The 13,225-nt window shown below is 32.9% G+C and overlaps 1 protein-coding gene across 1 annotated transcript in view; it reads left to right on the plus strand.

The window, feature by feature from the left end:
* The window catches only part of Pspc1 (paraspeckle component 1), an 87,798-nt gene extending 74,836 nt beyond the window's left edge, over positions 1-12,962 (plus strand). Inside the window, exons 7-9 of the mRNA XM_013009459.1 lie at positions 4,865-4,922; positions 8,854-9,023; positions 11,350-12,962. Of these exons, the coding sequence (XP_012864913.1) occupies positions 4,865-4,922; positions 8,854-9,023; positions 11,350-11,535 (414 nt within the window). The 3' untranslated portion in view covers positions 11,536-12,962. The remainder of the gene's footprint in view (positions 1-4,864; positions 4,923-8,853; positions 9,024-11,349) is intronic.
* Positions 12,963-13,225: the final 263 nt, after the last annotated feature.

Below are 13,225 nucleotides of genomic sequence, written 5' to 3' on the forward strand. Positions count from 1 at the left end.
GGCTTTTTTCTTTTTGCTTATGTGGTGCTGAGGAATCAAACCCAGGGCCTCATGCATGCAAGGCAAGTGCTCTACCACTGAGCCACCTTCCCAGCCCTTCTCAAACTTTTTGACTTATAGATTACATTATTAAGAATACTGAGGACTTCAAAGAGGTTTTGTTTAGGTTATATCACTATTTGCTGTGTTAGAAATTAATGACAATTTTAAAGGAAATGCATTGTAAATGGAGAGGTGTGATTTTTTTTAACCACTATAAGGTCTTTATTATTTGACTTCAATGTAGTGAGGAAAATGGTATTGTTTTATGTGTGTGCATTAAAAAAATGTTTGATTCTATTGAAAATGGTTGACTTCCCACATTTGCCTTTGTATCCTATCTGGTACAAAAAAAAGTCTTTTGGTTAAAATCCATGAAAATTTCTCATTTGTGGATGAATAGAATAATGAATTAATATTTTTTTAACACAGTTGTAGGTAATCTACAATTTACATGTAATACTTAAGTAGTAATGACTTAAAAGTACTCTTTGCAGTAAAATCCATTGGTCTAACTTAATGTTTTAGTCAAGCATAATTTATATCACCATGTGCCAATTATTAGAAAACATAGTAAAATATGATAAATACTTTAGATAATTCAAATGTTAATGTATTAAATTTCACTACTTCTTCTAGGTACTCATCTGAAAAGTATAAGTTGTATTTTAACTGTATATGTCAAATTCTCTGTCGGTTGAGATTCTCTGATTTGTGTTAATAGATTAGTGTTGTTTTTTTTTTTCCAATTATTCCTTTGTGCTATTCAATTTTGATCATAGTATTAGGTAGAGTTGTGGCTCTAGAGGTAGAGAGAGCACTTGTCAAATAACTGCAAGGCCCTGAGTTCAGCTATCAAGACTAGTTCATCATCCAGACTAGTATAGTATTATATATAACTCTTAATGTCAGTGAAATGGAACCATTGTAACTTTGTGTATTTCCCTGACAGAGTTGTGGTGTCTTCTAGCACTTTGAGATATTTTGTTATTATGGGTTGTCCTTTGACATATATTCTGTGAATCAACTATACTTTGCTTCCTTTTTTCAGTTGTCAATTTATAATTCTTTTTAATCTGAAAGTACAGAGTTTTATAAATTCTGTAAGTTAATATTCTTAACTTTAGTAGGTTTCTACTGTTGGGATTCTTAAAGAATGAAGAATGCATCATGTGAAGGTGTAATTTTGTCAACTCTTTCTTCAGTTGATAACTTCTATCTCTTAAACTTTTAATAACTCTGTGCCTTAGTTTTATTATCTCTGAAATGGGATAATAAGACCTTCTTGTGGGGTTTAATCAGTACTTTTAAACTTGAGTTTTCATCATTTATTTTATTGCATTGAAGTCTTTTGAAATGTTGCATACAAATTATTTTGGCTTAAACCACAACTCTTGCTTGATAATAAAGTGTTATTTATTTTTGAAAAATCTCATGGATCAATTCTAACTTAAAATATATTAAAGGTAATTCATAAGAGAAATCAGGGTTTTTTGGATGGGTACATAGTTGTGGATCAAGTGGTAAGATAGATCTGTCCTTCTGAAAAATACTGCCTTAATTCTACTTTATAAAATCCACTTAATTCTACCCCTCTTTCATTTTAGTAGAAATATGTAATAATGGTTGGAAAGTAGCAGGAATCTGAACACATGACTGACTAGGAAGCTGCAAACTTCTTTTACTCCCTAAGTTGTTATAAAATGATTTATCTATCATCAAATTATACTATATCTTCTTAAAGTTCACAATAAAGCTTTGTAAATTAGGGTTCCTTAATTTTCCTTAATGTATTTGTTAGCATTACTAAACATAAATATTATATGTATACTAAGTGGACGAAACTATAATATTCAACATAAATGGGTATTTTAGTATAGTGAGATGCTTTAATCTAAATCTGATGATTTAATCTAAAGAAAGGTATTTTAGGCCTTGAACATGTTTCTAATACAGCACAAAAAAGGGATGCTGTTGTTACTGTTAGCACTATTGACTTAAAACACTTGCTTTCTTCAGGGTGTTAACATTTCTCAAGAAAATCTAATGATGAAAATGAAAAAGAAAGTAGTTTCCTTTTTGAATACTAATAGCTGGTAAACATTGTTATTACAGAAAGATACTTTAGAACTCAAGTATGTAGAGCCGTATAAAGTCTGTCTCCTAATACTCATCCTTGTCACCTCTAATTTCATAAGCCCTGAGTTATAGTATTGAGTATATAATGGATATTTGAAAGTCTGAAGCAGTAAAAGTATAACTTTCATTTACCAATACCACTGACATTGTATTCCTAACCTCTCATTGTAAAGACAAATCCAAAGAAAGGTAAATTAAACCCATGCTCCAAAAAAGCAAAAATAAGATCCATGTATTTTACTGTACAGCACTTGTATGCAAATAGCTTTTCAGTAACAGATACCTGGTATAAATTACATATTGAAGATACTTGATGTACTGGAATATTATTCCAGTAATTTGTAAGTTCTAAGTTGTGATAAGAAGTGTTTGATTTAGAGTAGTTAATTTTTTTAACATATAATTTTATTGTTATTTTTAATGTTTTTGTCAGTCACTTTTGTCTTAAAGTCTGTGTTGTATTTTTTGTAGTTGAATAATAGTATCTATTAATACATGAGAGTTGGGAGAAGAAATATTTTTATGAAAGTTAAAAATAACTTTTAGAGCTGGGCTTCGTGGCTCACACCTGTAATCCTAGCTACTCAGGAAGCTGAGATCCGAGCATCACAGTTCAAAGCCAGCCTGGGCAAGAAAGGCCATGAGACTCTTTATCTACAATAAACCACCAGAAAACTGGAAGTGGTGCTGTGGCTCAAGTGATAGAGTGCTAGCCTTGAACTGAAGAGCTGAGGGACAGCACCTAGGCCTAGAATTCAAGCCCCATGACCGACCCCCCCAAAAACAACAACAACAACAACAAACTTTTAGAAAGATAAATCATGTGACATATCTTCCCGATAGTACTTTTATTATAGTTTACTCACTGTATCACGTATTTGCTAAAGATTACCTTTGGGTATGTTTGGGCAGTGTTTTAAATTTTCCGCTTCCTCGTTAGGGTCCAATGTCCAGAACTTCTTGAATGCTAAACAAATACTACTGAGTTACATGCTCTTTTATTTTTAAAAGAGCCATTTGTTCTTTATGACTCTTAGGTTTCTATCACCAGATAGCTTTTTATGTCCTTTATTTTTAGTTTCATATGTGCTTCTCACAAGTATTATATCACCAAATAGAATCTTCAGCATTTAGATTTTAGTAAAATGGCTTTAAGGTGCAGTAAATATGCTCTCATTAGATTTAAATATTCATTGTTTTTTCTTTTGTGCTGGTGCTGGAACTTGTACTGGTACAGGGCCTAATGCTGTTGGTGAGCTTTGCCCCTTAAAGTTGGTTCTCCAGTCTCTTGAATCACACTTCAAATTATGGCTTTTTTTTTTTTTGTGTGCCTGTCCTGGGACTTGAACTCTGGGCTTGGGCACTGTCCCTAAGCTTTTTTTGCTCAAGGCTAGCTAGCATTCTACCACTTGAGCCACAGATCTATTTCCAATTGTTTGGTAGTTACTTAGAGGTAAGCATCTCCTGAGCTTTACTGCCTAGACTGGCTTGGAACTGAGATCCTCAGATCTCGGCCTCCTGACTAGCTAGGAATACACGTATGAGCCGCCGTCATTGGGCCATTTCTGGCTTTGTGGTGGTTAATTGGAGATTAGCATCTTTTAGATTTTCCTGCCTGGCTTTACCTTAAACCATAATCTTCAGATCTCAGCTTCTTGGGTATTGAGAATTATAGCCATTGCTTCTTGGTTTAATTTCACTATATTTCATGATTACATTTAGTACATTTGAATAGAACACTCATCAAATCAAGTAAAAATTGCATATGTTAATTTCACCTACAGAAAAATCTCTAGGTTAGTTGCATGTATTGTTTGAAGTAGTGTCTGTAATGATATTCAAAGGTTTTGAACATTTCTTTGGAATGTTGTATTACAGTTATCCTTGATAATGTATTGTTTCAGAACTGGCCAAAGAGTAACACTTCATTCAGGTTTTAAAGTAAAACCACTGCTCAGTTAAAGAAAAGCAGTATGTATTCTATGAATATTCAGTATTTGCTTGTATAAAGTCTTTTTTGGTATATAAATAGGCTGACAGTGAAATTTTACTTCTGTAGTTAACTAAAATTCAAGAATAAATTGCCAACTTTTAAACCATGGAAATTGTCTAAGACTTAGGAAACTTGAGATGAAAAATATATTGATCCTAACTTGTAATTTTTTTATGTTGTTGTTGTTTGGCCAATCCTAGGAATTGTACTCAGGGCCTGGGCACTGTCCCTCAGTTTCTTTTGCTCATGGCTCACACTCTACCACTTGAGCCACAGCACCACTTCCAGCCTTTTCTGTTTATGTGGTATTGATGAATCAAATTCAGGGCCTCATGTGTGTTAGGCAAGTACTCTTACCACTAAGCCACATTTCCAGCCATAACTAGTGAATTTTTCTTGAGGTTTTAGGTATGTATCTTTGAATAAAAATATCTGTAATAGATTTTATATAATGTGGATAATTTTGAATTTAATCTTACAATATTAATTAGGTATAATAAGCACTTGTATTAAGCCTAGGAGGCTGAACTTTTTTTCATTTTTTGATGGTATTATTATGTAAATAAGTTGGAAATTTTTAAAGATTTTAATGGAAAGTGATGTTGCAATTCACTCTTTTCTTTTTGATTTTAGATGAGAAATGTAAAGTCATAAAATCGATAGGTTGACTGTGACAACTATGTTTACTTACAGAGAGAACAGGAAATGAGAATGGGTGATTTGGGTCCCCGTGGAGCAATAAACATGGGAGGTAGGGATTTGAAGCAAAAGACTTTTGTAATTTACTTGTGATTCTTTGGGGGAATTGTATATGCTGCTTGTGATATCTATCTATGCACTACTAAGAAACTAAAATATGGAATGAACATTTTTGGAAATGAAACCTTTTAGAAGTTACTATTTTAAAATGACTTTGACAGCCAAAATACATATTATTCTTTGATAACTTCTATGGTAGAACCCTATAAATTTAAATTTTGATATATACTGAAACTTGTTCAGTCATTGCATGATGTAATACAGTGCTGTTGTACTTCACAGTCAGATATCTTGTTTTATTGGCTTTTCTAACCTTAGAAATTTACAGCTTTTGAGTTGTGTTTTTAAATGTTTTTAGAACATTTTATAAACTTAAACTAGTAATGCTACTTGAAGCTATTTTTCTACTTTCCAGTGTTAACTTTTTCCCCTTATCTCCAGTATATGTTGGAGACTATGGTGACTTGTTGAGGAAATAAGATGTCTTTTTAATACGCACCTTTAGAGTTGATATAAAAATTTCAAGAAAGTATATATACTAGCAACTTTAATATTAAATTACTGTACGAAAGTAGTAACATGTAACTAAGGAAGGAAAAGTAAGTGGACTATTATAGGTCTTAATAAAATTTGGAATGTTATGCTTTATAGATAAGATAATGAGTCTATATAGCTCAAATGTCTTTGTATTACCAGAACATCCACTGAATACCCATCTTATATATATATATATATATATATATATATATATATGTTTTTAAAATATGTGGTACATGAAACATAACTTAGAATATGTAGCCTTGTTTTTTTAAGCCTCTGGTACTAGTTCTTTTACTCTTTTAATCAGAATCTGGTATTGCTATTTATTGGTCACTTTACTACTGAAAAGTAGTGAATTAACATCTCTGAAATATAAAAGAAGAATGAAACATGACCATTATTCAGAGAAGCCTTGATCATGATGTCAGTATATGGACACATGGAATAATTAAGAATATAAGAAATAAATTATGAGGAATAGCTGAAATTATGATGGTGAAATAATTTAGTATTGTTTATTTTAGGTTCTGGGTTTTAAGGACAGTAAGAATAAGATTATTGTGGATTATAGAAAAATTTGAAGACTCCTGTAGTCATTAGATTGTGTTAATATCAGAACAAAACTTTGAAATGGTATAAAATTTACTTTATTTATTTTTTTGGGTCCAGTCATGGGGCTTGAACTCTGGGCCTGGGCGCTGTCCCTCAGCTCTTCAGCTCAAGGCTAGCGCTCTACCACTTGAGCCACAGCACCACTTCTGGCTTTTTTCTTTTTGCTTATGTGGTGCTGAGGAATCGAACCCAGGGCCTCAGGCATTCAAGGCAAGCGCTCTACCACTGAGCCACCTTCCCAGCCCCTGAAATGGTATATTTTAATTCAGCGTAAATTCTAATACCATTTCTTGGGTCGCAGAAAGTCCTGAAAGTGTTCTTTTTGCTTGATGAGCAATTTTATGAGAATATTCCTTTCTGTTTGTGTGTGTATGTGTATGTGCATGCATTTCTGTCCTGGGGCTTGAACTCAGAGCCTGATACTGTCCTTAAGCTTTGTGGCTTTACCACTTGAGACACAGTTCCACTTCTGGCTTTATTGGGGGGCTGGGAAGATGAGAATCTCATGGACTTTCCTGCTTAGGTTGGCTTAGAACTGTGTCATCTTCAGATCCCATCCTTGAGTAGTTAGGATTATAAGCCATCAGCACTGGGCTCCTTTTGTTAGGAATTCCTTTATGTTTTTTAGTTGTGAATTCAACTGACTAAAAGTTTTTATGGAATTTTATTCATCATATTTATATTTTAAGTACTTAGTCTCTTCATCTTTAGTCTTCAGTGTGAGACTTTTAATGGTTTATTGGAGTTATTCAGTTAATTTGCTGTTGAGCAGGTGAAACTGTCCTGTCCCATCAAGTTACATCCATGGTGCTGGAGTATGACCCAGTGGTAGAGCTCATGCTTAGTATGCTCTAGACCCTGGGCTTGGACTCAGCAACATCCATGCATGTCCCCCCTACCCAACTTACTAGTGGCATTTGCAGCAGATAATTCTGCTTATTGCCAGTGGGCACACCATGTAAAATACAGATTATAAAACTTTTAAGATAGCCAGCTAATGGCCCAACCTTTCTTAGATTTAAATTTTATTCATTTATAGCTAGGCCACTGGACCATGTAAGTGCTAAAAATCAGTGTCTTAGTCAACTACTTATAGTTGGAAATAAAATTTTTGAATTTTAAAATAGTCAATGTTTTAGTTAGCATCCAGACTAGATAAGTGTTACAGTTATAGTTTCTTAAAGAGAAAGGAAGCCAGGTATGATCAGGTGTGGTGGCACATGACTTTGATCCCATACTGGGAAGGTGTAAATGTTGGGGTCAAGGCCTACTTGGGCTATATAACAAGGTCCCTTCCCCCAACATGGAAGGAGTAAAATAACACCCTTAATTTGTTCTTGTTGGGGTAAATTGATGTAAGATGTCTTCCATACTATTACCTTAAAATTATGTCTTATTATACACTTAAAGTGAGAAAGTGAAATATTCTTGGTTAGAGTATAGGTTTATCAACAAGAACATTTTAGAGATTAAAGGAATTATTCCTTCCTTTGAAGTTGCTTGTTTTCTGGGACTGCATTCAAAGAGTAGTAAGTGAAGTCAGGCTCTGGCAGGGGTATAGTACCATTTCTTTCTTTGATTTGGTCATTGTATTTGACTACTGTGTAGACTTTAGTTGCTTTTATGTATTCTGTAGTGGGTCTGAATGAAAACTATTTCATAATGTATTTTAGCCCTATGTGTTAAGAGAATTGACTTACATAATGAAATAGTAGAAGAAAACCCTAAATTGAGCCTATCTTAATTATAAGCAAGTGAATATTTTAAAAGGAAACTGATTATAAAGAAAATGCCTAATAATATTGTGTTTAGAATTACCTGTAGCAGTTCAAACACTGCTGTAATTAACATGAGGTGTGGATAACTTCTTTTGATGAACTTGAAGTATATCTGAGTATTCCCTTTTTTAGGATGTCACATGCCAAAATATCCATGTAATGATTTTATCTGTATTTGAGTGCAGTTATGTTTTAAAAATAAGTTTCAGATGCCTGTAATCCTAGTTACTCTGGAGGCTGAGATCTCAGGATCAAGCAAACCCAGGCAGACAAATTCTTGAAATTCCTATCTCCAGTTTACTGCCAAATTGCCAGAAGTGAGCTGTAGTTCAAGTAGTAGAGTGCTAAGTCTTGGGCACAAAAGGCTTAGGTGTAGTACTTTGGTTTAAGTCCCAAGACTGAGTTACATATGCCATATGCGCACATGCACCCTCTCCTCCTGACTTGCACAAAGTTTAATCATGATGTATCATTTAAATTTTTTTCTATTGGATAACTTAATCTAATGTGAAAAAATCCCACAATTTTGAAAGGAATTAACTACATAAAAGACAAGATATTTATTTAGAGTCATCTTTGTATATATTTCAGGGAATAGTTTCCCCTCTTATAACTTAAGGTCTGTACATACAGATATTTAGTCAGGACTTTAAGACAAGCAAGTGTTTTTGTTTTGGTCTCAAAGTGCTATTTCTTTGCTGTTCATTAAAACTGATAGAAGTGCAGTCAAACTCAAATGATTTGAAACTATTATAGTTTCAATTATCCTAATATAGTTAAGATACCTCTTTTGTTTCATGTATATTTGTTTTAGGGATTTAAGTTCTACCTATAGGTAATAATCTGTTTTAGAATAGATAATTGAGTGTTCCATCTTCAAGGATGAAAGTGATTTTGATACTAATCTGCATATAGATTGCATACATTTTGTAAAATTGTTTTTGTTTACTATACTAAGATAGGACAGCTCTAAGTATAGATTGTTTTACATAGATGCGTTTAGCCCAGCACCTGCTGGTAACCAAGGTCCTCCTCCAATGATGGGTATGAATATGAACAACAGAGGAACTATACCTGGCCCTCCAATGGGTCCTGGTCCTGCCATGGGACCAGAAGGAGCTGCAAATATGGGAACTCCAATGATGCCAGATAATGGAGCAGTGGTAATGTATCACAAACATTATTTTGATTATATTTAGTAACATACTTCTGCCCCAAAGATAACTTCACACTTAACATAATTTGGCATCATTTGGTTTGGTGTGGTAGGTAGAGATGGACAGCCAATGAAGAAAAAGTAATTAGTGACGTTAAGTTTTGATTATAAGAGACAATTTTTAAATAGTCTTAAGAGTTAGGATTAACATCATTGGCATGCTTTTGTACTTCAGTGCGTGCATGTATATACACACACACAAACACATACACATCGTTATTTTTGATCTTTTTAATTGGTATTCTCTTACCAGCAGTTATTATAGTGATTAAGTATTTGTGACTGTTCTTTTTCTGTTTGAACTCTTTAACTTTTGGAGACCGTAATACTCCAATTATGTGTGAAAACACAGTTTTCAGTAAACAGTTTTGATAAGATTACTTGTGATTTATTTCAAAGTATTTTTACTGTGAACATTTTTGGTTTTCATCTGAGAGTGTGAAGATATCTTTGTATGGGTTAAATATTTTTAAAAAAAAACAAGGTTTTTCAGTTGTAATTTGTTATGTTTAAATGTTAAATTGTCAAGACTGATACCTTTTATTGTTTGCCACTATTTAAATGATGCTTTTTACTAGGAAAATGCTTTCTTATGTGGTCTTTCTTTTCAATAGATTTTTTTTCTAAATGACATTTGTAAAGGAAAATTGATAGAAAATTTTGAATAATTATTATGGCACTGTTACTGGCTTTAAAAACAAAGGAAAAAAAGGAAAATCTATCAATTAAAATGAGACATTGCCATCATTTATATATTCATGGTGATTAAGAAGATACTATGTCAGTTGCTGATGGCTCACACCTGTAAATCTGGCAACTCAGGAGCAATCTCAGGAGGCTGAGATCTGAGAATCACAGTTCAAAGCCAGCCCAGGCAGGAAAGTCTGAGACTCTTTGTCTCCAATTATAACTACCAAAAAGTTGGAAGTGCAGCTGTGGCTCAAGAAGTAGAGGAGCCCAAGCCTTGCGCACAAAAGCTCAAGGACAGTGCCTGGGCCCTGAGTTTAAGCCCTACGACCAGCACAAAAGAAAAAAAACAAAAAACAAAGGCATTGAAATTAAGACATTGTGCATCTTAGAATTGATAAAAAAAAATCTTCAGAATTTAGAAAATTTGGACAGCTGGAGTTTTTTTTTTTAATGATAGTTTTTTCAGGGTGGTAATGAGGCAATGTTAGGATACCCTCTATAAACAGATTATACATAATTCAGTTTAGTGTATTTCCTCCTTTAGTAGATTTTATGTTTTTGTAGTAAAATGGCTGTGAAAGGTAATAAAAACATTTTGATTCAGTTTTTTAACATGTAATCATCAATAGTAACATGGAAGTAACATTAACTCTCATGTTTCTATCCCATTTCCCAAAATTGTGAACTTCATTTAAAATATTATCCTTGGTGTTTTTGCACCTACATTTTACTGCTATACTTAAGGAATATGTTATTGTGTAATTATTGCAAAACTTTTCAAAATAAGTTATTCAGATGTTCTATGTGTTATTAGTTCTAGTTCTATATTATTAGTAATCAATCTTAAAACATAAGTCGATTTTACTAAGATTAGTTCTTGAATGGAAGCAGCTCAAAAGTGTCCATATTGAAGTAACCATTCATTATGTGTTGTTTGTACTAGTGCTCTGTTCCTTAAAAGTATTGATATTTAAGTTTTTAGAATTGTTGTGCTTTTTAGAATAAAAGGTGATGCTGGGTCCCCAGTTTTATTTCTCTGATTTCTTTTTAAAAAGTATTTTTGTTTCTGGGCATGGTAGCACATACTTGTAATCCTAGTACAGGCAGGCAGATTGTGAGTTGCGAGATGAGTTTGGGCTATATAATATAACAAGATTCTGAAACAAAAATCAACCAAAAAAACAAAACCCCCAAAAAGGAAAGATTGATTCATTGTATTTTTGTTTTTTTACAGCAGTTTTTTGTAATACAAACTTTTCAAAAAGGGATCAGAGCAGAATTAATATACTGATTAAGTTTAGGATGGCATTTGCTTATGTAAAAAATCAGTTCTTTTTTTTTTTCATGAAATTGGGGCATAGAATTAGCAGTTTGTAAATCATCAGATGCTGCTTTTTTTTTTTTTTTTTAAACATAGTAACTAATTAAATTGCTCCTTTCTTCCTTCTATGTGTGATCCTGATTCTGCTGGACTTTCTGCTGAACTTCATGACACCACCACTTGGGATTTTGGCAATTTTTCTTGTCATTTAAATTTGGTGTGTTCCAAAATGGACTTGATATTTATTACTGTGGTATTATAGCACAATGATAGGTTTTCTCAAGGACCACCATCCCAGATGGGTTCACCTATGGGGAGTAGAACGGGTTCTGAAACCCCTCAAGCACCAATGAGTGGTGTAGTTCCTGTGAGTGGTGGGCCTGGTGGCTTTGGTAGAGGGAATCAAGGGGGCAGCTTTGAAGGTCCTAATAAGCGTCGTAGATATTAAATATTCTTTCATTCCTGGCTATTTAGAAGAGAATATTCAGTGGTATGCCTTTACACTTTTACCTGTTATCTGGAAGAAATAGTTTTATTGTTAACGTTCGTAGAGTTAAACTTTTTTCTTATGTAAACTTAAGGTTTTTGTATTTTTCTTTATTCATAAGCTTTGTAGATTAGAATGATGATGCTTATCATTGTGAATGTTAAAAATGTGTTTGTGATTTTAGCTAACTATAACTATGCCACAGTACTGTGAAATTTATGTAGTTACTTAATCTGAATAAAGAAATCTTTGGATAATTTAAAAATGTTATTAGTGGTATTCCCTTACAGTTTTACTAAACTTGCTGTAATAGTAATATTTTGGTTGCTCTAATCTCATCCATTTAAAAGTGAAAATGATTTCACTTTATAGTTTGCATAAGTATCCCTGAAGATAGAAGCTTAATGAAGATAATGTCCAAGCAGTAGGTAGAGAAGTATATTTGGGGGTGGGAGGGCATGAGAGTTTAATTTGTATAAACACTTGCTATTCTGTTAAATTGGAGTTGTTGCTTACTTTGAGAGATTCTGAGTATTCAAATATTCTTAGGATTATTAAGGGTATCTTTGTCCTGTGCTGATTTTCCAAAATAAATCTTTTGAATCTTGAAAAACTGTTTGAAGGCAAATCTCTTTGCTTAAAAAATAATGTTTTAATTTACCTGTGATCATTTACTTGGTATCAATATCCAGATCTTACCCATTATCACTATAGTTAATGTTAATTTTTAATTAAAAAAATCAAACAATATTGTTGGGTTAGCATGTAACTTCTCTAATGATCAGAGGACTGAATCTAAGAAATACAGTTCAAATGGGGCTTTTAAAAGCAGAGTTTACTTCAGGCTGATTATAATCGGTAGGCTGAGGCAGGAGATTTGTGAGTTTTAAGATAGCAGAGACCCTGTCTCAGAAACAAGCCAAAACAAAGAATTTAGAATGGTAGGATTGTTGGTATATGATTTAGATCACTCTTCCTCAAAAGCCTGTTTTGTATTTGATTTTTGATGTTAGGGGCAATGATAGTAGGAGCGTTGGTATATGATTAGATCACTCTTCTTGAAAAACTTGCTTTGAAATTTGATTTTCAGTACTGAGGGAAAATTATTTTATTATATTGTAATATTTATTTCAAAATATACTCAGCTATTTTTAAAAATTTGGTCATGTTGATCACGTATGTTTAAAATTACATGAAGGAAGCTCATATTTGACCTGCAGTATCTAATTCACTATCTACTGATCATAGTAGTTATTTCTCATATGCCTTTTCAGTATGTTAAAATATCCTGCTTTTACCACAATTCTGAAAAATAACATGCAATTTTAAACTAGACAATATGTAAATAGTTCTGTCTTTTCTGTTTTTGGCAGAAGTGTATTTTGGTTGAGAATCTTTCATAAAAGCAGTTAGTTGTAAAACATAATTGAAGTGTTTTCTTTTGTTCCAAATACTCTATTGTGTGTGTGTTTTGTTGTTGTTGTTATTTAAGGTACAACAGTGGATAAATGGGATTTTTTAAAATTTGCTATTCACAGGCTTTTGTTTGTGACAATTCCTTGAAAGTCTAATTAGAAGATGATGGTAAACACAATAGCTGAAGACTTTTCTCATTACGTTTTCCATAAATATAAGGTGATGGGAGTAAGGT

This window comes from Dipodomys ordii, unplaced genomic scaffold, assembly GCF_000151885.1.
Source record: "Dipodomys ordii isolate 6190 unplaced genomic scaffold, Dord_2.0 Scaffold1, whole genome shotgun sequence".
In the NCBI taxonomy this organism is placed as follows: domain Eukaryota; kingdom Metazoa; phylum Chordata; class Mammalia; order Rodentia; family Heteromyidae; genus Dipodomys; species Dipodomys ordii.